The sequence below is a fragment of the Sapajus apella genome, unplaced genomic scaffold (genome assembly GCF_009761245.1).
Source record: "Sapajus apella isolate SASKATOON/1434 unplaced genomic scaffold, GSC_monkey_1.0 scaffold32, whole genome shotgun sequence".
Classification (NCBI taxonomy): Eukaryota; Metazoa; Chordata; class Mammalia; order Primates; family Cebidae; genus Sapajus; species Sapajus apella.
The window spans coordinates 19877988-19902400 of NW_022436972.1; the positions used below are offsets into that span (position 1 = coordinate 19877988).

The following is a 24413-nucleotide window of genomic DNA, read 5'->3' on the forward strand; positions in this document are numbered from 1 at the left end:
GATGCAGCAGGAAAGAGCAGGAGATGCTGGGATGCAGCAGGAAAGAGTAGGAGATGCTGGGATGCAACACAAGGAAACTATTTCAGTCTCCACTTTCTCAAATGTTAAATAAGTGTTCCCCAAAGAGAAAGAGTCAGAGGAAAGGTCACATTTCTCAACAGGAGTACACCCAGGCTTGTAATTCTTTGGGTAACAGCTTCCCACTGCTGCACGACATGCATTCAGTGGCATTTAGAACTCAGGGTGTGTCAGGCACTGTGCCAGAGTCAAGCTTCTAGATGGAAAGTTCCCATTCCTTAGGATCTAAGCTAAATCCATCTTTCTAACTATACATCTTTCGTGGGTTATTAACACTTCTAGCACCTCCAGCCAACCCGGGGTTTAACAGGAGCTGGCTGTCATGATCTCCCTTTGTGCTCAACAGTTAAGCTCTGCAATTGTAAAACTTTTTAGCCAAGATTAGGCTGTCTGATCTCAGCTGTAAATTTACCTGATTGCCTATCATTAAATGGCTGTGTTCTTTAGAACAATCATTCTGGGCTTTGGGAAGTATCTGTATGAGAGGGGAGCTGGCCAGATGAGCACTTACTTCTTACACATGTTGTGCCTGTTCTCCGGCACCAGCTGCACGGTGACAGGCTCCGTGCTGTAATGAGTAGGTCTGAGTAGCCAGCAACTTTGGGAGATGTCTTTAAGTCATGTAAAAATTGGCAAAGGTGAGGAGAACACCCAGGCTAGAGTGAGTGAGAAAGCTTCGTAAGAGTCAGGTGAAATGAGGTTACTCCTAGCCAAGCTAAAAAGATGTAACCCAGGGTAGGCAGATTTTATTGGTGCCTAACACCTGCATGTGATTTTCACTGACTTCAAAATAGCTACAGTGAAAAGCCAGAGAAGGGAGGGTAGAAAGAAGAGAGATAAAGATCAGTTTCCCCAGGTGCAACAGCAATGGCTCACTCTCTCTGGTTCTCATCTTTCTAACTCAGAAGTGGCGAGCATGCCTCTCCTCTGCCCAGGCCTTACCTACTCTACCCAGCTGTAAAAACAAAGTAACAGCCAATTTTTCAATCTTTAAGAGAAACTGAGATGCTATTAAAATATTTAAATACACTACCTGAAAATCTGTATGCTTTCATTGACTAAGAAAAAATTTATATTTTAAGACTATAATTCTGAGAATTCTTTTTGTCAATAAGCATATTTTCATACTCTTAAGAAAACTTGAGAATTCAATACCTGTATTTAATCTGCTATAACTAAATTGAACCATTCTTCTAGCTTCTAGATAAATGTGAAATGCCCTTATCTTAATATTCCTCCTTTTACATAAAGATTGCTTGTTAATGCTTTAGTCTTCTTTGACATCTTTATTTTTCTCTTGCTGATTGTCCATTTGAATGTATTTTTAAACTCTGCTTTAAACTTCTGCTTCCTTTTTCTGTCACTTTTTTTTTATTAAACCTTAGCTGACTGACTTCTACAGCAATATAAAGGTAGATATATATTTTCCTGTATACAATTTAATACATGTAAATAAGTTGTTTTTCTCCCTTAAAGACAACAGAATAATATCCACTTCTTTAGTGTGTCTTTTGTGTATATCTTGTATATTTTATTGTTATACTCCTTTTAAAAAGTAAAGCAAATATGTAAAAAGACAAATAGAACATTCAAATTAGTGAATGTTTCTAGCATTGTTAATTAAATTACATTCTTGAATGAGAGTTGAATAAGAAATAAAATGTTTGCTTTTGGGAAATCATTGTTGTGCTAATCGCTGGGCTATTTTGAAATTGGAATTTCTTAATTTCTCACAGGACTCCAAAGCTTATTACCACCTGCTTGAGCAGGTGGCTCCAAAAGGAGACGAAGAAGGTGTTCCTGCTGTTGTTATTGACATGTCAGGACTGCGGGTAAGGCCAGGTCCCAGTTGTGTTTGGAGAACACAATGCTGCCTTCATGTTGGCAGTTCTGTCACCCTGTGTGGCCTTGACTCTGGAATTCCATCAGTTCCATGAGTGGGCATCTCTGCCTAAAGCCCTGTTAAAACTGTAAAACTGTGAGCAGTTTTGGATAATAATTGATGAAAACTGAATCTGGAAATAAAACATTGAAGAAAGAAACCAATATTAATTAAACGCTATCCAGCATGCTAGGCACTTCTGTATATGTTCATCATTTAGCAGACTCTGTAACCCCAACATGGGTCTGAACACTATAATAAAACTTCAGAGGTTTTTTTTTTGTTTGTTTGTTTGGTTTTGGTTGTTTTTTTTTTTGTCAGTGGGGGGGTTGTTTGGGGTTTTTTTGCTTTGTTTTGTTTTGTTTTGTTTGAGATGGAGTCTTGCTGTGTCACCCAGGCTGGAGTGCAGTGGTACGATCTTGACTCACTGCAACCTCTGCCTCCCAGGTTCAAGTGATTCTCCTGCCTCAGCCTCCCGAGTAGCTATGATTATAGGTGAGCACCACCATGCTCGGCTAATTTTTGTTTTTTTAGTGTAGCAGCATTTCACCGTGTTGACCAGGCTGGTCTCAAACTGCTGACCTCATGATCCACCCGCCTCAGCTTCCCAAAGTGCTGGGATACAGGCATGAGCCACTATACCTGGCCAAAACTTCAGTTTTGCCGCCACTTTAATATTGATCTTGAGAAGTCACCTTGCCAGTTTGTGTGCCTCATTTAATATCATTGGAGTTCAATCCAATGAGTTAATATTGAAGTCAACTGATTCCTAATGAGAAGTAGAGTAAAAGTAAATGAGAAGTCAAGCTCATGAAATGTATAATGTGTACTGTTATCTAGTAAGGTGGCATATTAAGAAATCCTAATTTAAAGTTTGCTTTCTGAAAATTGGTGGTTTCATATACTTTAAGGACAGTGGACCATATTTCAACAAAATTTTAGTCTGTTTCAAGAGTCTGCTTATAAATGTCTGAAGATTCTCTAGAATTATTTGAGCACATTGAGTGTTTGACAATCTGAAATCTGCAAAAATAATTGCAGTTGATATTATATATTTATCCATAATAATATGTAGGTTAACTGATAAAATTTATTTTGTTTGGGTTGCAAGTATATCAACTAAATGTGGAGACAGTGGTTATGCTAATCACATGTTCTTATTGGCAAGTGTTAATCTCTTTTGTGAACTGGTAATGGGACTATAAATTAATAATTTAAAAATTTTGATAGACAATCTCATGACATCTGTGCAAGAAAATATTATAAAGGAATTTTAATGGTTGGAAATAATTAAGATAAACTCAGATATGTTTTTGGAATCTACTGCATCTCTTCTGAAACAGGGCAACCAACCATTCATCTGAAGTAGTTCAATAATGGAAATGAGAGGGCTTCATTATTTAACCTCTGAGGTTCCTTTTACTTGTGACTTTCTGATTTTGGTGCAGGTGCATATAAGCGATTATGTGTTGTTATTAAGCATATGCCTGAGATAAACACCTATGGTTTCAGTGAGGTTCCCATTTCTTTTCACGTTGTGCAATCTGCTTTGTGCATGGAGAGCCCTGACCAGCCCTGAGACATCCTTTTGCATTGCAGGAGAAGGATGACATCCAGAGGGCAGAATGCATGCTGCAGCAGGCAGAGAGGCTGGGCTGCCGGCAGTTTGTCACGGCCACAGACGTTGTCCGAGGGAACCCCAAGCTGAACTTGGCTTTTATTGCCAACCTCTTTAACAGATACCCTGCCCTGCACAAACCAGAGAACCAGGACATTGACTGGGGGGCTCTTGAAGGTAACTGTAAGCTAGTTGCTTAAAATCGGGAAAGGCACTCACAATTCTAATTCGGTGGCAATTCAACTCACTTCCTAAGCAAATATAAACTCCTTACACATGGAAACAGGCCATTGATTTTCTGGTATGCAACAAAGAGAATAAAATTTCAGCCAAGCAGGAATAGTCAAATACCATTATATCACGTCCATTATACAAAGGCTTCATCCATTATCAGAATTAAATGTTTTAGGAAAGATAATGCATTTAATTATTAGATGAAATAAATCCTGAGTTTCAAACAGATAATTTATGTACTTAATGGACTGTGTTGATTCCTAGAGGCAAGAAATTGCCACCATTTACTATCTAAAAACGATATTTAACTTATGCTAGGATATGCTTACTGAGTTTTTGATTTGGTTTTATTTCTTATGGGAGGCACAGAAAAGTATTTTGAGGCAGAATCCCTAACAGTTGCATTTTTCAGGTTGATTCTCTGAGATTCAACAAAAAGCATATAGCTTTAATTAGGTTCCACCAGGTAGAGCTGTCAGAGATGGTTACTTGACTTTTTGAAAAAATCATGAAATAGTCCCAATATTGAAACAAAAAGATCAATTAATATTAAACAAACGTCACCCAGGCAAGGAGATTCCGATTGGAAGTGAGTTGATCTTTTGCCACGGTGCTTTACTCTCACTGGAAATGCAACATAATCTTGCTGCAGCACTCCTGCATCCTGTCATTCGCTGAATTATGGTCAGGGGGTTGTGCTCATTTTGTTGACTCCCAAATCTATATATCAAGCCCACCAATCACCCATTTCAGCTGCCTCTAGAATATTCCTGTTTGGGTCCTTGGCTATCATTTGAGGTGCAGCAGACGCAAAACAGAATTGATTATTTTCCTTCCCACCCCAACCATTACCTTTCCAGCCCACCTCTCATCCCATCTGCCCTCTTTTAGAAATGCTCCATTTCCATTAATCATAGCATTTTTTTCTTTAGTCACCAAAACTAAAGACCTTGAATCCTACTCTATCTTCCTATCCTTCATCCCTACATCCAGTAAATCAGAAAATACTAATAATTCTTCCTTTGGAGCATCTTCTCAATTGCTTTGTTTCTTTTCTGCTCTCCCAAGCTCATTACCTCATACACCAATTATTTTAATGGCTCTTGGGGCCTCCATTTATCAAATGCTTGAATGTATCCCACATGCTAGTGTCAAACACTCTGCCCTCTGCTGTGTTTAATTCAAATGCGTATCACCTTTCAGTGACTCTGTACATTGCTACCAGGCACACTCTGGTACTGATTTCATTATATCTCTGCCTTGCTCAAGAATTTATTGTAGTAATTTTACAAAGCCATAATGACTGCCATTGTCAAATATGTCAACTAAAATCTGCTACCTGGCATCCAAAGGTCCCCAGTTCTGACTTCTTCCAGATAGGTGTATCTCACTGTACTGTACAACACAGAACCCCTGACAAACCGGTTCCTGAATTTCTTAGTAGAGACCTTGCCTCTTGCTCTGTTTGTGTGCATATTCACACTATCTTCTACTCCCACCCCTTGCCATCTCCCCAAATCCTCTACTCTTTCCTTTTTCCTATACAGATTTTGCTAGCTATCCAAAGGGAAGTTCAAATTCCACCCCCTCCAAATTCAGTTTATGCTGTTCTTTTCCCTGTCGCAACTCAAATAACAAATATAGCTCCCTCATAAATGAGTACTCTAGCTTGTGTGATCTCTGTTTGATGCCTACAAGTGCTGTTTTTTCCATCAAGAAGGTAAGCCTTTGAGAGCCAACTGGACAGGTATCCCACACAGGATTCCACACTGCTAATAGATGCTATAGAAATACATGTGGAATTGAAATGGAAAAGAAAAATTAACACAGTATAAGAACGCTCATCCAAATCCAATAGGGTTTATTTTCTTCCCTTTCTTTCTTTCCTTCTTTTTCTTACTTTCTCTTCTTTCTTTCTTTCTCTCTCTCTCTTTCTTTCTTTCTTTTTTCTTTCAGTGTTTATTGCATCCTCTTTAATTAAACTTTGGTCATAAAAAAGGCATGTTTTCTTTGGTCCCAAAAGATAACCCATCTTCATTCATCTAGGTGAGACAAGAGAAGAGCGGACGTTTAGGAACTGGATGAACTCCCTGGGCGTTAACCCTCGAGTCAATCATTTGTACAGGTAGGAATATTTGGGAACTCATTCTAATGTAAGATAGAGACCTCAAAAGATCCATAGGATTCCAAATACCACTATGATGTGCATTCCCTTCACAAAATGTGTGAATCGTGATGGAAGGGGAAAAGTGCTAAGTTGAGCTTCAGATGCTGGATATTGAGCTGAAAAACTCGCCTGCATACATCAGTCTCACTGTGTGCTCAATACGTAAATCATACATCAACAAAACAAAACATTTACTGTATGTCCTAAGCGATCTTACGTATAACCTGCTTACAAGCCGGCAAAACAACAGAAGTTAAGTTTATGGTGAAGTGTCTCCTCTGCCACTTGTTAAAGCCATTTTTTAAAAAATATTTCTTTCACATTTATTTAGTTTTGCAATTTTTAAACTTTTAGGTACAGGGGTACATGTTCAGGTTTGTTATACAGGTAAATTGCGCGTTTCAGGGGTTTGGCGTACAGATCATTTCATCACCATCCTGCTCTTTCTTTTCCTGATGCAGCGTAATTGGCTGGAAGGGCATAGCTGGTCATACCTAGGAAGAATGAGTCTCCCAATCTCTCTGAGTCATAGTTTCTTCACCACTATAGATGGAGCTACTGCTATCAAATGTGCAGGGTTGTTGTGAATATTCTTTGAAACTATCTGGCCTACATAGTTTCTAATATGTAAGAAACTATCTGGCCTATTGTAGGCCCTGAGTAAATGTTGGCTATCTGAGAATCCTTTTGTGTTTGTTTTGTTCAGTGACTTATCAGATGCCCTGGTCATCTTCCAGCTCTATGAAAAGATTAAAGTTCCTGTTGACTGGAACAGAGTAAACAAACCACCATACCCCAAACTGGGAGGCAATATGAAGAAGGTAAACAAGTATGGTTCTGTTGTTCCAGCAGGCAGGCGGAGTTGTAGCCCGCAAGAACACTCCGAATACTTTATAAATCAGCCGAACTTAGACAAGTAATGTTTATCCAGAAATTAAATTCTAGTACAGCAATCAGAAACCTGAATAGGTTTATTAAAGTGTGTTCATTATTTCAGTCGATTACTTATTTATAATTCCATGTTGGATGTCTTCAAACATTATCATTGCAAAAATTCTAATTAAGGTAATTAGAGCAAGCAGAGAACCACAGGGATTTTCTCCTCAGCAGGATCTTCATTATAATTTCTAAAGAATTGGAGCTTTGTACTGACAGTTTGACTTGTACAAATAGTTTGTCTACTGTCAACACAGTGGGAACATTGTTTTGAAACAACAGGGTTGACACAGCCATTTCTCACTATTTTTTTTATCTGTTTACATGTCCATTTGCTATGTGTGCAGAGGATGGAGTCTCCAAATTTTCCATGTCAATCTCCATGATTTCACCTATTTTAGAAATATTATACATAGGTAAATGGCTCTCCATTTATGCAGTGTGATATAGCTGTGAACATAATCCATAATAATGAATTCATTCTGGTTTTCCACATGACTATTTTTTATGAAAGTGAGGGGTTCTAAAGAAAAATGGAAAAATTCATTAATTTTGAATCCTAGAATTGCAGAACCAGTTGAGATTTGAGAGGTCATTCAATCTGACCATAATGATTTCATTTTTTATCTTTATTTTTATTATTTATCTGGTATTTATCATAATCAAGATGATGACATTAAATTGTTTTCCTTTCTGCTCGTTCAGCTTGAGAATTGTAACTATGCAGTAGAATTGGGGAAGAATCAAGCGAAGTTTTCCCTGGTTGGCATTGGTGGACAGGATCTCAATGAAGGAAACCGCACTCTCACATTGGCCTTGATTTGGCAGCTAATGAGAAGGTACTATAACTTACGGAAGCAGCCTTTTCTTGAATGTATTATTTATCTAGAAAAATATTAGTAAATTTCTAGCATTATGAGTGAATTCAGTAAAAGTATGTTTTAAGCTAAGCTTAATAACCAAAGAAGCAGTTTTTATTTTTCTGCTTTTTTTTTGCAGTTCTATTAGTTTTTGTTTCGGGTATCTTGAAACTCTGTTATTAGATTCATAAACATTTTAGATTGTTGTTTCATTCTGATTTAATCATCCCTTTGTCATTATGAAGTAGCCTTCTTTATGCCTACTAATATTCTTTTCTCTGAAATCTATTTTTTCTGACATTAATATATAATAGCTATTATTGCTACAGCAGGCTTCCTATTGATTAGTGGGTGGCGTGGCATATCTTTTTACCATCCTTTTTATTTTAACTGATCTGTGTAAATAACAGTTACCTTTTAAAGGGATTTTTTAAATAAAGGGGATATTATGCTATATTTATCTGCATATTTACTATTCCTAGTGCTCTTCCTACTATTGTATAGATCAAGATTTCCATTTGGTATCATTTTCTGTCTACCTGAAATATTTCTAATAGCGCAAGTCTGCTGGTGATGAATGATTTCAGCTTCTATGTGTCTGAAAATGTCTATTTCATTTTCAAAAGATTTTTGTCTCTGAATGCAGAATTCTAGATTGATAGTTTTTTCTTTCAGTACTTTAAAGATAGTTTTCACTGTCTTCTGGCCCACATTGTTTCCAAGAGGAAATCTATTGTCATTCTTATCTTTGTTTCCATGTATGCAGTATTTCTTTTTTTCTCCTCTGGGTTATTTTAAGATTTCTCTTTTTTGTATGTTTTAGGTAATTTTATTATGATGTACATTGTCGTTTCTTATGCTTGAGATTTATTGAACTTATAGGATGTATGGGTTTATATTTTCCATCAAATTTGGAAAACTTAACTTTCATCTCTTCAAACACGTCTTCTGTACCCACCAGCCCTGGTTCTGGGGGATTCCAAGTGCATGTAAATTGGATCATTGAAAGTTGTCCCTAAGCTCACTGATGCTTGATTTTTTTATCTTCTCTGTGTTTCATTTTGGATAATTTGTATTGCTATGTTTTCAAGTTCACTAATTTTTTTTTTGCCATGTCTAAAGTTCTATTAACCTCATCCAGTGTATATATTTGTTAACCTGGACATTATAGTTTCCATGTTAGAAATTTTGAGTCATTTTTATATTGCCTATGTCTGTCCTTTCCTTTATCTTCTTAAACATACAGAAAATAATTATAGTAACTTATTTTTGGATCTGTTTCTAATTTATTTTCATCTTCATTATGAAGATGAAATGAAGGGCTTCATTTTTGGGCTTCTTTGCATGCTGCTAATTTTTTGATTGTATGTCAGATATCATGAATTCGACCTTGCTGTGTACTGGATATTTCTATGTTCCTTTAAATATTCTTGAATTTTATCCTGGGATAGACTTAAGTTACTTAAATACAGTTTGATCTATTGGAGGCTTACTTTTAAGCTTAATTAATCTAGAGCTCATTTTGCTTCTTAGTAATGAGAAAATACTCTCTGAGCACTTTACTTGATACTCCATGTATTATGAAATTTTTCCACTCCAGCTGGTTGGGAACAAATTATTTCCAGCCTATGTGAGCCCCAAAGATTGCCCTGCAGGCTTATTTCTGGTGGGTTTTTCCCCCCAGCCTCTAGTAGTTTCTTCACATGTGTGCACTGAGCGGTCCTCAGGTGACGACTGAGGGAAACCCTCTGAAGGCTGCTGAAGCTTTCCTTCTGAATGACTCTCTTTTCTCTATACAGTCCTCACCTCTCTGATAGTCTCCCCCTAAATTCTAGGCACTTGGGCTTCCTTCACTTCTCATCCCTGTTTCCTCCACTCAGGAGGATCACCATGCTCTGTTTGGGTTTTCTCCCCTATACTGCAGCTTGGAAACTGTTTCCATGCTGGAAAAATCTTAAGGCTCACTTTGTTGTCTTCTTTTCAGGGGCCACTGTCCTGTGCTTCCTATTGTCTGATGTCTGAATAACACTGTTTCATATGTTTTTCGCCGTATTATACATGTTTAAATGTGGTCCCTGTTATTCCATCATGGCCAGAAACAGAAGTTCCTTTCATAGAGAACTTTAGATGCCTTTTGGAGCTGAACTTAACTAATGTGACAAGTATAGGGTGATATAAGTTAAACAAAAATAGAATATAAGAAGATATGCAAATAGAAAATAAATTATAAGGAAAACAAACAATTTTGGTACAAAATTATAAGCTTAAGAAGACTTTTAGATAGCAATTCTGTAAATAATAAAGTAGTTTACTTGTAAGTGCTTCAGTCTTGCCCTTATGCTAATAGCTCTGACAAGGCAGAAATCTTACCTCTCCTCATTACAGCCTAAGTTAGTGTGACTTAATTCATTTTCCTACCTGGAAGGAAGCCCCAGAAACTGCATGTCACATTGCACTCTGTCTGGCAAGATAATGGCAAAGACGAGGTTTGTGGTGTCCCTAGGCACTGTGGCTTTAGTTACAAGCCACTGTCTGCAGATCCTAATAATGGCCAGTTCTGGATTTAATTGCATCACTATTTCCAGATAAGGTAGGGTAATCGGAAGTGATCATAAAAGATTTCACTCCCTGATTCACATTTGCTTTACTAAGTATAGAGCTCCATTGTGCATTTCTAAACTGGGGTCTCTTTAATGATGGAGGGAGATGTCATAAGGCTCCTCTGATGCAGAAAACACCAGAGTTAAAGAAACACCAACTCTGTCTTTTAGTTTACTGCATGTATCCAGAACATCTTTGAAAACTCATAAGGACTGTTCTCACCAGTGTATTTCCAGATGCTATTTCCAAACCATCTTTATTATCTTCCACATTTAAAATTTTTAACAAATTAGCTTTTATACTGATTGTTTTAAAAACCAAAGCAAAAGTCCTTTTAGTTGCAACAGTTAAACCTACTCATGGGTTTCAATATTAAATAATCTTTAATATATTCTATTTTAATGACTAAAAAGCTCAGGCCAGCTGGGCACAGTGGCTTATGCTGTCAGCCCAGTACTTTTGGAGGCCAAGGCAGGCTGATCAGCTGAGGTCAGGAGCTTGAGACCAGCCTGGCCAAAATGGTGAAACCCTGTCTCTACTAAAAATACAAAAATTAGCTGAGCATGGTGCTGCATGCCTATAGTCCCAGCTACTCAGAAGGCTGAGGCAGGAGAATTGCTTGAACCTGGGAAGTGGAGGTTGCAGTGAGCCAAGATTGTGCCACTACACTCCAGCCTGGCGACAGAGCAAGAGTCCATCTAAAAAAAAAAAAATAACAACTCAGGCCAACTCTGTATTAAATTTCATAATATCTGAAAAACATCTTGCAATATGATCTTTGCTCTGGATGTTTTACAAAAATGTGGCTCAAAACCCTATTTAATGGCTGGCGCATACACAATAAGGTCCACTCTGCTGTTGCTGTCTCCACCTGGTTAAAAAGTCACATTTCTCATGAGTGTTTACTATATAAGAATTGTGCATATAAGAAAGTAGACAGAGAAATACATTACTGTAGAAGGAGAAACAATGACTGATAATTATATAAATGGCACCAGAAGGGATTTTTTTTTTCTCTGCATGCCATGTATGAAAAGATCTATTAAATTTACAGTCAGTTCTGGCTGGAATTTATTTTATTGAATTGTGCTGATGTGCTTATTTGGTCATCTATCTGGACAATAAATGTCTTGTCATTTTTCCCATGAGAACAAATGACAGATAGGTACTTAAACTTCCCTTTCCCCTTCAGTAGCCTGGAAATCACTCTCAGGGTGGACAGTTGGCAAATAGTGTATGCATAAACTTGCAGATAAAACCCTTGGAGCAAGCAGGCTGCTGGCACGTGGCAATAATAGCGCTGCTCAGGCAAATGAACAAATAATCCGTAGCAGACAAACAGGGAACTCTCCCCAAATCAAACAGGCTGTGGGTGGTGAAGTCAGGATGGGTCCTTGAAAAACAAAACACCAAGGTTTGTTCCTCTGTGCCAAATGTTAATAAATAAAACAGTGTTGGAAGGCAGGAAAGTAAGCAGGTGATAATCACATCCCTCTAGGGCCTCACATCCAAGCCTTGTCAATCCTCTTTTGTTGAAGGAGGAACTGGCTAAAGCTGGAGCTCACAGTGCTGTTTCATTTTGACAAAGAGCTTTTCAGCACAGCACATTTTGCAAACACTGGTAATACTGAGATCTTGTCTGGAGGGCTCCATTTAATAGAACAGTCATCCTGAAGCAGGTTTCATGATATGCAGTAATTCTCTCAAAAGGAAAAATCTAGAAAGATACAGACCAAATTAGTTTTTGTTTTACATTTCGAATCTGTATTTAGATGAGCAATTGCTTAGTATATGATCTAGAATGGGGGTTCCAACCTAATTCTATTCTTTCTTCCCTTTTTTTAAAAATCTTTGTACTTACACGTGGGTGTCTGATGCCATTTCAAACCTTTGCATCTCACTTGAGGTGGCAGAAAGATGTCTTGTGTTCACAGGAGCTCTGTGCCGCTATGAGAGGCTGTTCTCAAGCCCCAGAATGGAATAAGCTGCCTCCACAATTTTCCATACCTCTATAAGCTTCCCCGCTTCTTGGTATCTTATTTTTGCAGATAAACTTTAATATAAAGATGGGCTTCTCCTCTGCACCATTTAGTTCTCAGGCTTAGGAGGTGGGTCAAGAACACTGCTGCTGTTTATGTGAGCGTGTTGACAACACAGGGCTGCAACTCCTGACGAAGGGAAGTGAGAACTAGGTCCTGGGACAAGACACACTACCAAAAGATTAGACTTTGTTCTATCAGGTTATATAGAGAGAGGACCTAATGAAGCAAGCACTGACCTACCATTTTTTTATTCAGACATTCATTAGGCAGAAATTCTTAATGTTAGAGTAAATGCTAATAAGTTAATATGCATGCCATCAGGAAATAAGCAGCCAGTTATGCCATAAAATGTAACATATATGAACAGATCAAAAGTAGGATCTTTTCCAAACTAGAAATATTCTGAAAATCTATCTGCACTTATCCCATTTATACTCATGATTTCTCAGCATTTTGGCTTCATTCTGGGCCCAAAATGAACATCTTTATTATCCCCTTGCTTTCCCTGGGAGAAACTCACTCTATTTCACCTGCCACTCTGTGCCTTCACTTACTAGATGTCCAGTAGTACTAGGCAGTCTGCTATCCTCTGTTAAACAGGGCACGTGAACCCTGTCTGAGGGCACATGGTAGATGCCAATGTCATCAAAAGTTCTGGGAAACAGGTTTGAAGCAAGTGTAACAATACTGATTAATACACTGTGTATGCTGGGAAAGTGATACTTGAGCTGAGGATTGTTCAAAAGATTAGGAATTCACTTGAAGGGAAAAGGACCCAGGCAGTGAGTACAGCTGAGTCTCAGAAGCAGGAGGCAGAAGGAGGATGCAGGTGCGGCTGGGGGCTGCTGATGGTTCTGTGTGGTTGCAATGCGTATATGTGTGTGTGTGTGTGTGTGTGTGTGTGTGTGTGTGTGTGTCACAGGATGGGCAAGGAAGCAGGGAGGGAAGAAGGAAATCACAGATGTGCTGGAAAAGGACATTAGAGCCAATTGTAAAGGGCCTTGTGTGCTGTATACTGGAGCTTTACCTGAATTCTTTGGGCCATGTCGAGTCACTTTAAATGACATGACCAAGCAGGGAATAGTGGCATGTGTCTGTGGTCCACTCCATACTGGGGAGGCTGAGGTGAGAGGATTGCTTGAGCCCAGGATTTTGGGGATACAGTGAGCCATGAGCATACCTGTGAATTTAAAAAATAAAAAAAAAAAATAGGACCAGAACTGTACTTCAGAAAGGAAATTCTGGGAGGAAGAAAAACAGAATGAAGAAGAGCTAATTGATTTGAGGGAGACTTGGGAAGTAATTGATAGGATGTCACTGTCAGTTTGTTAAATGAATTTTGATAAAGAAAAGTTACAGAAGCCATTTTCCTTCCTCTCTTCAGTGCCAGGAAGGTACTTTAACCTAGAGGAGAAAGGCATTGCTTTTATTCCAAGGACTAAACTTGAAAACCGTGTGGAAAGTCATGAAAGAACTGTACTTTTCATAGAAGCAGTAACTAGAGGAAGACACCCGGTGGATTGTGTAAGCAAAATGCTAGAGTACCCAAGTGGAGGGTGACCTGGATTTAGGTAGACAGGTCAGATGAGATTCAGTCACAGGATTCTTGAGTTTCAGTTTGAGAAGCACGCTCTGTAATTCTAGCCCTGAAGGTCTTTCATGCGTAATTTGATTCCCTCCTGTAAACCTGAACGATGAAGTCAGCAAGCCCATGTGTTCCTCAACTGGTTGGCTTTCTCCCATGTTATCTCCCCTTCAGGAGGGAGTAGCTTTAGAGAATGGTGGTACATTCTCTGCTCCAGAGAATGTGTTTTGTTTTGTTTTGTTTTGTTTTGTTTTGGTTTGGTTTGGTTTGGTTTGGTTTGGTTTGGTTTTGAGACAGAGCCTTACTCTTCTGCCCAGGCTGGAGTGCAGTGGCACTATCTCAGCTCCCTGCAACCTCTGCCTCCCAGGCTCAAGCAGTCCTCCTACCTCAGCCTCCCTAGTAGCTGGGACTGCGAACAAGCGCTGCCACGTCTGGCTCATTTTGTGTGTGTGTGTTTGGTAGAGACTGGGTTTCGCTGTTTTCCAGGCAGGTCTGGAACTCCTGAGTGTAAGCAAACTACTCACCTCGGCTTCCCAAAGTGCCGGGATTACTGGTGCCCGGTCTACTCTGGAATTTTAGGAGCTTAAAGCATCTTCTTAATAAATGTCACCCAACCCCTCCAAAACAACAAGCAAACCAATTTTCATAACAGTAGGTAGCTGAGGTCATTGTTACCTTCAGACTAAAGATTACGTTTTTATGTATATAAGGGAAAAAACTCTTTTTTTTTTTATCGTGTAGGCTACTCAAACTTTTCCAACATTATTTCTTGATTTTTATGTTTGTTTTTTTTTTAATTGTCACAGGTTGGAATCTTTTGCTTCATTTTCCTTTCCTTGCATTTTTTTCTCTTTGGCTTTTTCTTTTTGCTCAGAGCAATGATCGTGCTTAGAAGGAGATACTTGCTTTGCATTTCATTGTAATAGCCATAAAGTCACATCTTAAGTTACTCTAAAAGGAACTAATGTTGTTATATATTCTTTTCTTCTCTCAAATGTGATGGTATCCAGATTGTCTTCTATGACATACCTGAAAAGAATATTTCCATTCTTAGCTACTCTCTGTTCGTATTAAATGTTTTAGCCACTGTTCTCCAGAAATCATTCTTTATTTTGTTCAGGTATACACTGAATATCCTCGAAGAAATTGGTGGTGGCCAGAAGGTCAATGATGACATTATTGTCAACTGGGTGAATGAAACGTTGAAGGAAGCAGAGAAAAGTTCATCGATCTCTAGTTTCAAGGTAAAATTCTTTGTTTTCAGCTAGAGGCCATGTGAGCTCTGTGCCTATCTGTATTGTCATTATACGTTCGAGTGACCTTCAGTGTTAGGTGTTTGAGGCTCCCCTCCAATTTGGATTTTGCTTAAATGACTCGCTGTTGTTTTGGTGTTCATCAGCAATTTCACTGATGAATTTCTCAATACTTTCTCCCATAATAGTTAAGCATAAAAACCCATCATTAAAAAATAATTTTAACTTTTATTTTAGCTTTTGGGGATACATGTACAGATTTGTTACCTGGGTATATTGCGTGATGCTGAGGTTTGGGGTACAAATAAATCCATCACCCAGGTATGAAGCATTGTACCCAACAGGCAGTTTTCCAGCCCTTGTCCTCCTCCCTCCCTCCCCATTCTCCTAGTTTCTACTGTCTATTATTCCCATATTTTTAGTTTTAATTTTTATATCTGTTTTTTGAGACAGGGTCTCACCCTGTCACCCAGGCTGAGGTACAGTGGCATGATCATGACTCACTGCAGCCTCAACCTCCTGGGCTCAAGTGATCCTCCCGCCTCAGCCTCCAGAGTATCTGGGACTACAGGTGCACACTACCATTCCAAGCTAATTTTTTTTTGGAAATGAAGTCTCACTATGTTGCCCAGGCTGGTCTCACATTCCTGGGCTCCAGAGATCCTCCTCCCTTGGCCTCCCAAAGTGCTTTGGGATTACAGGGGTAAGCCACCATGCCCAGCCTATTCCCATCTTTATGTCCATGTGTACCCAGTGCTTAGTTCCCACTTAAAACCCATCATTTTAAAAGCAAGATTTTAGGCATTGTTCTTTCAAGGTAACATAAACTATATGATAGTATTTGTAAAATGTGCACATCTCCATGATTCAGATTAACATTATAATGGTGACATGTAAAATGCTCAAAGATCTCCCTGTAACGTTTTTGAAAAAAAGCAGTTGTGTACTTCTATCTAAATCCCATTTTCATTAATAGCAGCACTTTATTAGATTTCTTGCCTCATGTTTCATACATTAATTGTATTCTTCCTCAAGGGACCTGTGTACTTGATCCCTATCATAATAACACCTGTGCCATCTAACTACATTTTTCTAGCTTGAAGATCAGGATGAGGGGGAGGAACCCCTTCAGAGTTGTATTAACAGGGTTGGTGAGTCACTTCATCATGATATCCATTCTGTGTTTCAAAATCAAGAAAAAATTAAAATCTCTTTCTACAAGTAGGAGCAGAAGATACTGTCAGGGCAGGGCTGTCAACAGGAGTATCCACCTGCTGTGAGCTCATCCCAGACAACTGTCACCTCTGCTCCATCTCCAGCCTACTGTCCAGTCTGGAGAGCTGAACAGAGTTAGGAGTGGATGCTGGTCACTGATGCAAGCAGATTCTTCCAGAAAGAGATTTGGAAAGGCAGTAAAGAAAAGCAAAGTCGAAAGGAGCTCTAAATATCGAATGCACTCTGGCTACCAGAGGCTCCTTGTGCATGGCTCAGGGTGTCTCTGCTGACATTGTGAAGCTGGCTTTACTGTTTTCCTCATTTCATAGGGGAGGACGTCAAAGCTCAAGTAACTTCCTGAGAGTATGGCTAGTAACTGTATGTGATGATCCACAAACGGGAGGAAAATGCCTTTTACCTGTGGGGTGTATCTATAGGTCACTTAGGTGTTAATATAAAGTGACCGGCGTGCTTTGCCATTTTAGCTATTCCTAAAATAGCTGCTGCTCCAGCCCATTACATTAGACTGTGGCTTCTGGGGTGTTCTTAGGGGACAAGGTTTGGCAAGCGATGCTGGGGTTGACTCTTAGGAAGGTTTGACAATTCTGTTGCTCCTTGTAACACTCTGGGCTCATTTTCTCCTGTCTTCTTAGAAAGTTGTTGCAGAATTGATTAAGTCATAGAGGCCACACAGTGTACCAATAGGAAACGTCATACTAACCCCACATTTTATGTGAAGCCCTTTTAAAAATGAACACAACGCACTCTTTAAAAAAATATAGATTCAGAGACTACATTTGCAGGTTTGTTACAAAGGTATATTGTGCAATGCTGAGGTTTGGGCTTCTATTGACCCCGTCACCCAAATAGGCAGTTTTTGACCTTTAACCCACTTCCATCCTCCCACTGCTTGTTTTCATCAGTGTCTATTGTTACTACCTTTATATCCGTATATACCCAATGTTTAGCTCCCACTTGTAAGTGAACAGATGCAGTATTTATTGGTTTTCTGTTACTGTATTAATTCCCTTAGGATAACGGCCTCCAGCTGCATCCATGTTACTGCAAATAACATTATTTTATTCTTTTTTGTGGCTGCATAGTATTCCATGGTGTATATGTGCCACATTTTCTCTATCCAGTCCATTGTTGATGGGCACCTAGGTTGATTCCATATCTTAGCTGTTATGAATAGTGCTGCAATGAACATGAGCATGCAGGTGCTTTTTTGGAAGAATGATTTGTTTTCCTTTGAGTATGTACCCAGTATTGGGATTGCTAGTCCAAATGGTAATTTTATTTTTAGTTCTTTGAGAAATCTCCAAACTGCTTTCCACAGCGGCTGAACTAATTTACATTCCCACCAATATATAATAAAAGGGAACTATAATAATACACTTTTCTCCACAACCTCACTGACATCTGTTATTTTTTGACTTTTTAATAGTAGCCCTTCTAAATGTGTGGTGGTATCTCTTTGTGGTTTTGGTCCTCACTTCTGTGATGACTAGCGGTGCTGAGCATTTTTCCACATGCTTGACACGATCCGCTCTTAACATTATGACTTTTTCCAGTTGTGCTAACTTCCTCCTATTTATTATTTGAGAATGACTACCTGCTGTTGGTAGACAGTGGGTTTTCTGGGAAGTTACTGATGCCCCTACAGAAACTACAGTTTATTTCAAACACTATGTGGAATACTGCTGCATTTCCAAGACCAGGCTGTGTATATTACATATTTAAGAAGAAAAAGCCACTCACTTCCTTTGAGCTGAATGGGAGTAACTTTGGGATACATTGATGAAACCCTCCCTTTCTCTCTGCACAGGACCCAAAGATCAGTACGAGTCTGCCTGTTCTGGACCTCATTGATGCCATCCAACCAGGTTCCATTAACTATGACCTTCTGAAGACAGAAAATCTGAATGATGATGAGAAACTCAACAATGCAAAGTACGTAAATAAGCCTAAGATCAGGAGGGAAAGACCCACGGGCAGCTAGATGGTTGTAAAGTCTAATGCTCGTGCTTTTATGCAAACACTTCATTTTCGCTATTCACGCTTTTCCTTCTCATGACTTACTGTAGTCTCATTGCCACTATTTTCGATATGGTGCAATAGTAGCTTAAAGCTCCTAGTGCCAGAATGGGAGCAAGATAAAATGATAATAATATAATAATAAGAGTATTCTTATAATTGATAAACAAGCCTGTAGTTTCATAAAACCAATTTCCTAACCAAATACCCCATTCATGAATATTCATGGTAAGAATGAAAAGGGGTAGAGTTCCACACCAGAACCTTCGCCAATGTGAGAGCCACTGTCTTGTGTTTACCACTCAGGTCACCTGCCAAATGATTCCTCTAGAGTGAGTGTCAGCATATTACAGTTTCTGAGTCAGATCCAGCCTGTTGTCTGCTTTTCTAAATAAAGTTTTATTGGGACACAGCCTATTCATTTACATCTTGTCTGTAGCTGCTTCCCTGCTACAGCAGAGCTGCGTAGTTTCAACAAAGCCTAAGATGTTCACTATCTAGTCTTTTGCAAAAAAAGTTTATGAACTTATGCTCCAGAAAGGTGCTTTTCTCAGATCAGGTTCTGTTAGTTTCCTCGGACTGCCACAACAAAGTACCACACCAGCCCGTGGCAGAAGTTTCTTCTCTCACAGTTACAGGAGCTAGAGGTTTGCAATCAAGATGTTGGCAGGATGATTTTCTTCTAGAATCTGCACCATGCCAATCTCTGCCTCCGTCTCCATATGGCATTCTTCCTGCATGTCTGTGACTTTACATGGCTGTCTTCCCCTTCGTGTTTCTCTGTGATGCTTTTTTCTTAGAAAGACAGCAGTCCTATTAGATTAAGATCCCACACAAACCCAGCATGACCTCGTCTGAACTATTTGCATCTGCAGCAACCCTCTTTCCAAATAGGGTCACAATCTGAGGCGCTGGGAGTTAGGACTTCAGCATATGAATTTCGAAGATTCAGCCCATAGCACAGTTCTGGAAGTGACAAGTATGTAGTGCCCGGCATCCCGGCTTTATGATCCCACCACAGCCCTTCTCTCTGTTCCCTATTTGGGAAAGTGGGAATCTGTGCTCCCAGTATGCCGATGTTTAACACGATCTAATGGAGAGAAATAAATAATTAAACTAAAATTAGATTGTGATGAGAGGTGTGGAAAGGACAGTATGGAGCTTGCCTAAAGAGGCAGAAAGGGGCCCGTCGCTCTTCAGAGCAAATAGTAGCTCAGCTGAGCTCGTTGAAAAGACAAGTAAGAAGGAAGTAGACAGGTGAAAGAGAGAGGAAGAATGTTCCAAGCAGAAGGAAAAACACATATGAAGACCCAGAAGTTGTAAAAAGCCTTCAGCCCAGATGTTCAAGGGGAATGTGATTAGGTTTAAGAAACTCTCCAAGGCCATACAATTTTTCAGTTGTGCAGCTGAGATTCAAAGCCCAACTTCAGAGCCCACACTCCTAAGCACTCTCCTGTGAGGGCAAGATACAAAATTACTTAGAAAAAGCAGTGAAAGAAATTACATAAAATGCGAAGTGTGGCTATGTAATGGTGGCAGGACTCTGTGTGATTTTATTTGAAGCTCCCTTATAATTTTCAGACAATTTTTCTCTGTGTTTCATAATGGGGAAAAATTGATTTTACTTTGTAGGAAGTTATTGAGAGATAGACAAGGAGAAAAAATGGAACGACTCCTGACTGATGCTTTTAATTTAATTTGATCAATAAAGTAAAAGTAAGCCGGGCGCAGTGGCTCATGCTTGTAATCCCAGCACTTTGGTAGGCGAGATGGGCCGATAACCTGAGGCTGGGAGTTCGAGACCAGCCTGACCAACGTGGAGAAATCCCATCTCTACTAAAAATACAAAAAATTAGCCAGGCATGGTGGTGGGTGCCTGTAATCCCAGCTACTCAGGAGGCTGAGACAGGAGAATCACTTGAACCCAGGAGGTGGAGGTTGCAGTGAGTGGAGATTGTGCCATTGCACTCCAGCCTGGGCAACAAGAGTGAAACTCCATCTCAAAAATAAATAAACAAACAAACAAATAAATAAAGTAAAAGTAAAATAATTTTAGGAGAGCAGGAGGTAGTAAGTGTGGGCTTGGGTGGAGTGAAGGATGTCTGGTGTTGCCACAGTAAGAGGTCACTAGATAATAAAAGAACTGCCGGGTAGTAGTGTGGGCTCATTGGAAAAGAAATTACAATCAATACAATTTATTTTCATGTATCTACAGATAGAGCAAAAATGTTCTGATGCAGCTATTATAATTTTATGTGAAAATATGGAATATAAATCTCTGGCTACTCTTTATTATAGTAGCATAAATAAATACAAATATATGTGGGCAAAAATTGGAATGGAACAAAGAATTTAAAAATTGATGTGTAGGGTCAGGATATTATAGATGCATTTTTCCTCTTTTGCTCCTTGTAAAAATGTTACTGTGGTTGAAATATAGTCTGCAAACTTTTCCTAGCACATATTTTTATTCAGTTCTGTGACTTTTTCTGCTGTGCTGCTATGTAGCCCGAGAGAATACTCCTGGTGTGAGTACCAAAAGTGCCACGTGTGCTGGGTGTAGTGGCTCACGCCTACAATCCCAGTGCTTTTGGAGGCTGAGGCAAGACGTTCTTTTGAGGCCAGGAGTTCAAGCCCAGCCTGGACAACATAGTGAGACCCCTGTCTCTATAAAAAATGTAAAAAAAAGGCCGGGCGCGGTGGCTCAAGCCTGTAATCCCAGCACTTTGGGAGGCCGAGGCGGGTGGATCACGAGGTCAAGAGATCGAGACCATCCTGGTCAACATGGTGAAACCCCGTCTCTACTAAAAATACAAAAAATTAGCTGGGCATGGTGGCACGTGCCTGTAATCCCAGCTACTCAGGAGGCTGAGGCAGGAGAATTGCCTGAACCCAGGAGGCGGAGGTTGCGGTGAGCCGAGATCGCGCCATTGCACTCCAGCCTGGGTAACAAGAGCAAAACCCCTTCTCAAAATAAAAAAAAAAAAAAAAAAAAAAAGGGCAGGAGCTGAAGAGTTCTCCAAAGACAAATAATACACTTGATAATGATCACAAGGCTAGGCAGCAAGTCTGATGCTTTGTCAGAAGCTTTTGTTGAGCCAAAATTTGTCCACAGAAGTGTGAGGATGCTGGTGACTGCCTCCAGCCACTGCAGGAGTAAGTTCCGTTTTGACTATGGAGAGACTGACTGTGATCCTCCAGGCTCCCATTCATGCTGTGTTTCTCAGGCTCTCATTTTCCCTCTTTTCTTTTAGGTATGCCATCTCTATGGCCCGAAAAATTGGGGCAAGAGTGTATGCCCTGCCAGAAGACCTGGTTGAAGTGAACCCCAAAATGGTCATGACCGTGTTTGCCTGCCTCATGGGGAAAGGAATGAAGAGGGTGTGAGGCCCGGTGGGGCCGGGCGGGAGGCGGTGCACTCCCTCCTGACTGCCCTGCACAGATGCTCCCCGGACCTCTCAAGCCATTCCAAAGTTCAACTTGGTGACATTCTACAAGATTCCAAAAAAGCACATATTAGTGCAGCCAAGTAGCCTCTCCTGTATTTGACAAAAAGTGCTTCATTCTTTGCAGGAGGCCCAACCTTCTATACATATGCTTCTATTCTTGATTTATTTCCTTCTTCGAAAATCTAGAGGAAAAGAAAAAGGTTGTTTTCCAGGTGCCCTTCTTGCTTTTGCCGTTAGTTGAGGATAGAAGCTGCAATGTTATTAATTTGTATGTAATCTTTCAAACCAGCTACATGTGGCTTCCCTTTTCTTTGTTCAAGATGAGAGCCAGGAGGCGAATCATCATGCCTGCCCTAAAGCCTATTCCTGGAGGTCGGCATCTGATCTGTTGCAGGCCTCTCTTTCTGTCCCCTCTTCCTGCTCCACCTCCCATGACGTTGCTCCTCACACTCTTGGAAGCATGCCTTTTTGGGGGCCCATCTCTTCTGGCCATCCTTGTCTCTGGGCCATTTGGAGCGTCTGATAAATCGTTCAAGCTGTTGAAGTCCCAGGAATCTCTGGTAGCCTGCAGAAGTAAGCCTAATCATCAGAGGCTTTCCTCAAAACTGGAGTCCCAAATGTTATTAGGTTTTGTTTTTTTCAGCCACTTAGAATCCCTCTGTTTTTAACTCTAGAATTTGGGTTCGGACCAGATCTAACATCTTGAATACTCTGCCCTCTAGAGCCTTAATCTCCATGGACGAGTTGGATCCAAGGAGGGTGTGATGGGGCATCAAGTCACTTGGGGGCAGCATGGAACTATAAGCATCCCTTAGGGTACTGCCTCTCCAGGCATTTAGCCCCTCACGTTAGATCTAGTTATTATGGTATGGCTAATATCTGTCAATATCTGGAGGCAATCCTGCCTTGCTTTCGCTCTTAGAGCTTAGCGTATCTGATCGTTGTCAGGCCATATTATCAATGTTTACTTTTTTCGTATTATGAAAGCTTTCTGCCACCCCTAAGCTCCAGGGGGGGACACTATGTGCCAATAAATAGCACCCCCACTCACATACACACACACCTAGCCAGCTGTCAAGGGTAAAATGAATCTATGCTAGATAAGAAATGGTGGCATTGCATTATGAAGGGCTAATTTACTGGACAAAGAATTCCAAAGCAAAGCCAGAACAGAATGAATTTGAGCAGCTCTCACAGGTTAAGCTATTTCCCCCCAAACCAACTGAAGGCTTAAAAGCAGCAGGGCATTGTGAACCAACACTAGACTCCCACTATCATGGTGAAAGGGTCCGTCAATGAGGTATCTTCTTTAGTGGTGATATGTAATGGAACTCAGCCATTCTTCAAAGCAATTGAAACGCATTGCTCTGGATCTGTTCCTTGGCAGTGGACTCAGAAAGCCAATACGTGGCTCCTGCCAGCCCACAAGCAATATTTTTGCTGCTTCTGAATGCAAAGTGGTTGGTTTTGACTTCAGATTGAACTTGCTGTAGCCTCAGACGATTTCCACCCATTCGCCTCCAGGAAGAAAGAATGTTACTGCCTTAATGAAAAATGACGAGCATGATGCTCAAAAATCTTTCCAAATAAAATGTTCCCTATGTTAGGTGTCTCTGGGTGTTTCCTTCTGGAAGTTTGCTAACATTGTGCTAACAGTGTTCATTCATTCATTCCACCAACGTGCTTTGAGTGCCTAGTACGTGCTAGGCATCGCGCAAGACTTTAGGAATGTGCCGGTAAGTGAAACAGGCAGTGTGCTCAGCTGATGCCTGTCTTGAGAAAGACAGAAATTAAACAATTAGAATAACAGGTGTGACAAGTGATAAAAAGAAGGGCAGGGTGAGAGATGAGTTTATGACAGGAAACAGTCTAAAGAAAAACAGTGTAGCTGAAAACTAAAGAATAAGTTTCAGTTAGGCAAAGCAGGGAATAAAATTAAAGTTGAGAGCCAAACTCATACACTGAACTTGTAGGGGTGGAGAGATGGGTTACCTTTCCTCACTTATCATCAGGGTCATGGTCAATACTCTGACAAAAGATGGGTTAACAAGAGAAAAGGTGACAAAGTGTTACATGACATGGGAGCTTTTCAAAATGAAAACCCAAAGATCCAGGGAAAACTGTTCACTTTTATGCTTAGATTTAATGCAGAACAAATGGCCATGTAGAAATGTGATTGGGCAAAATGCTGTGATCTGAGGTTAAGAAATTGAAGGGGAAGCCCAGCAAGGTCTGTCTGTTCAGATTCTTCTTGGCTGCCGTCTATAGCATTTTTTCCTCCAGAGATCAGGGCAGGACCCCCCTGGAATGAGGGTCTTATTACCTATTATCAGGCAAGGTAGACCAGAGAATTTCTTTACCATCAGTGTCTACACAGAAAGGCAGGGGGAGATAGAGTAATTTTCCAGGGTTTTGTGGCTTGCTTTGGGGGAAAAGGATTCTAGTTTCTATGACCC

General features: G+C 40.0%; 1 protein-coding gene and 1 long non-coding RNA gene across 4 annotated transcripts in view; one reads left to right on the top strand and one right to left on the bottom strand.

Annotated features, from left to right (window-relative positions):
- Positions 1-23563, top strand: part of LCP1 (lymphocyte cytosolic protein 1) — a 56040-nt gene extending 32477 nt beyond the window's left edge. For 2 of the 3 annotated variants that reach the window (XM_032294716.1, XM_032294717.1), the window contains exons 10-17: positions 1815-1910; positions 3560-3755; positions 5859-5937; positions 6686-6800; positions 7621-7754; positions 15124-15247; positions 18300-18424; positions 21763-23559. In XM_032294716.1, coding sequence (XP_032150607.1) covers positions 1815-1910; positions 3560-3755; positions 5859-5937; positions 6686-6800; positions 7621-7754; positions 15124-15247; positions 18300-18424; positions 21763-21895 — 1002 coding nt within the window. In that variant the 3' untranslated portion in view covers positions 21896-23559. Of the gene's footprint in view, positions 1-1814; positions 1911-3559; positions 3756-5858; positions 5938-6685; positions 6801-7620; positions 7755-15123; positions 15248-18299; positions 18425-21762 lie in introns of all 3 variants that reach the window. The other variant, XM_032294715.1, reaches the window with a different exon arrangement.
- On the bottom strand, positions 10987-13763 carry LOC116562451. Its single transcript, XR_004273949.1, has 2 exons — positions 13446-13763; positions 10987-12093 (listed from the first exon to the last, which is right to left on the bottom strand). It is a non-coding gene; the product is annotated as an uncharacterized LOC116562451 (long non-coding RNA).
- Positions 23564-24413: the final 850 nt, after the last annotated feature.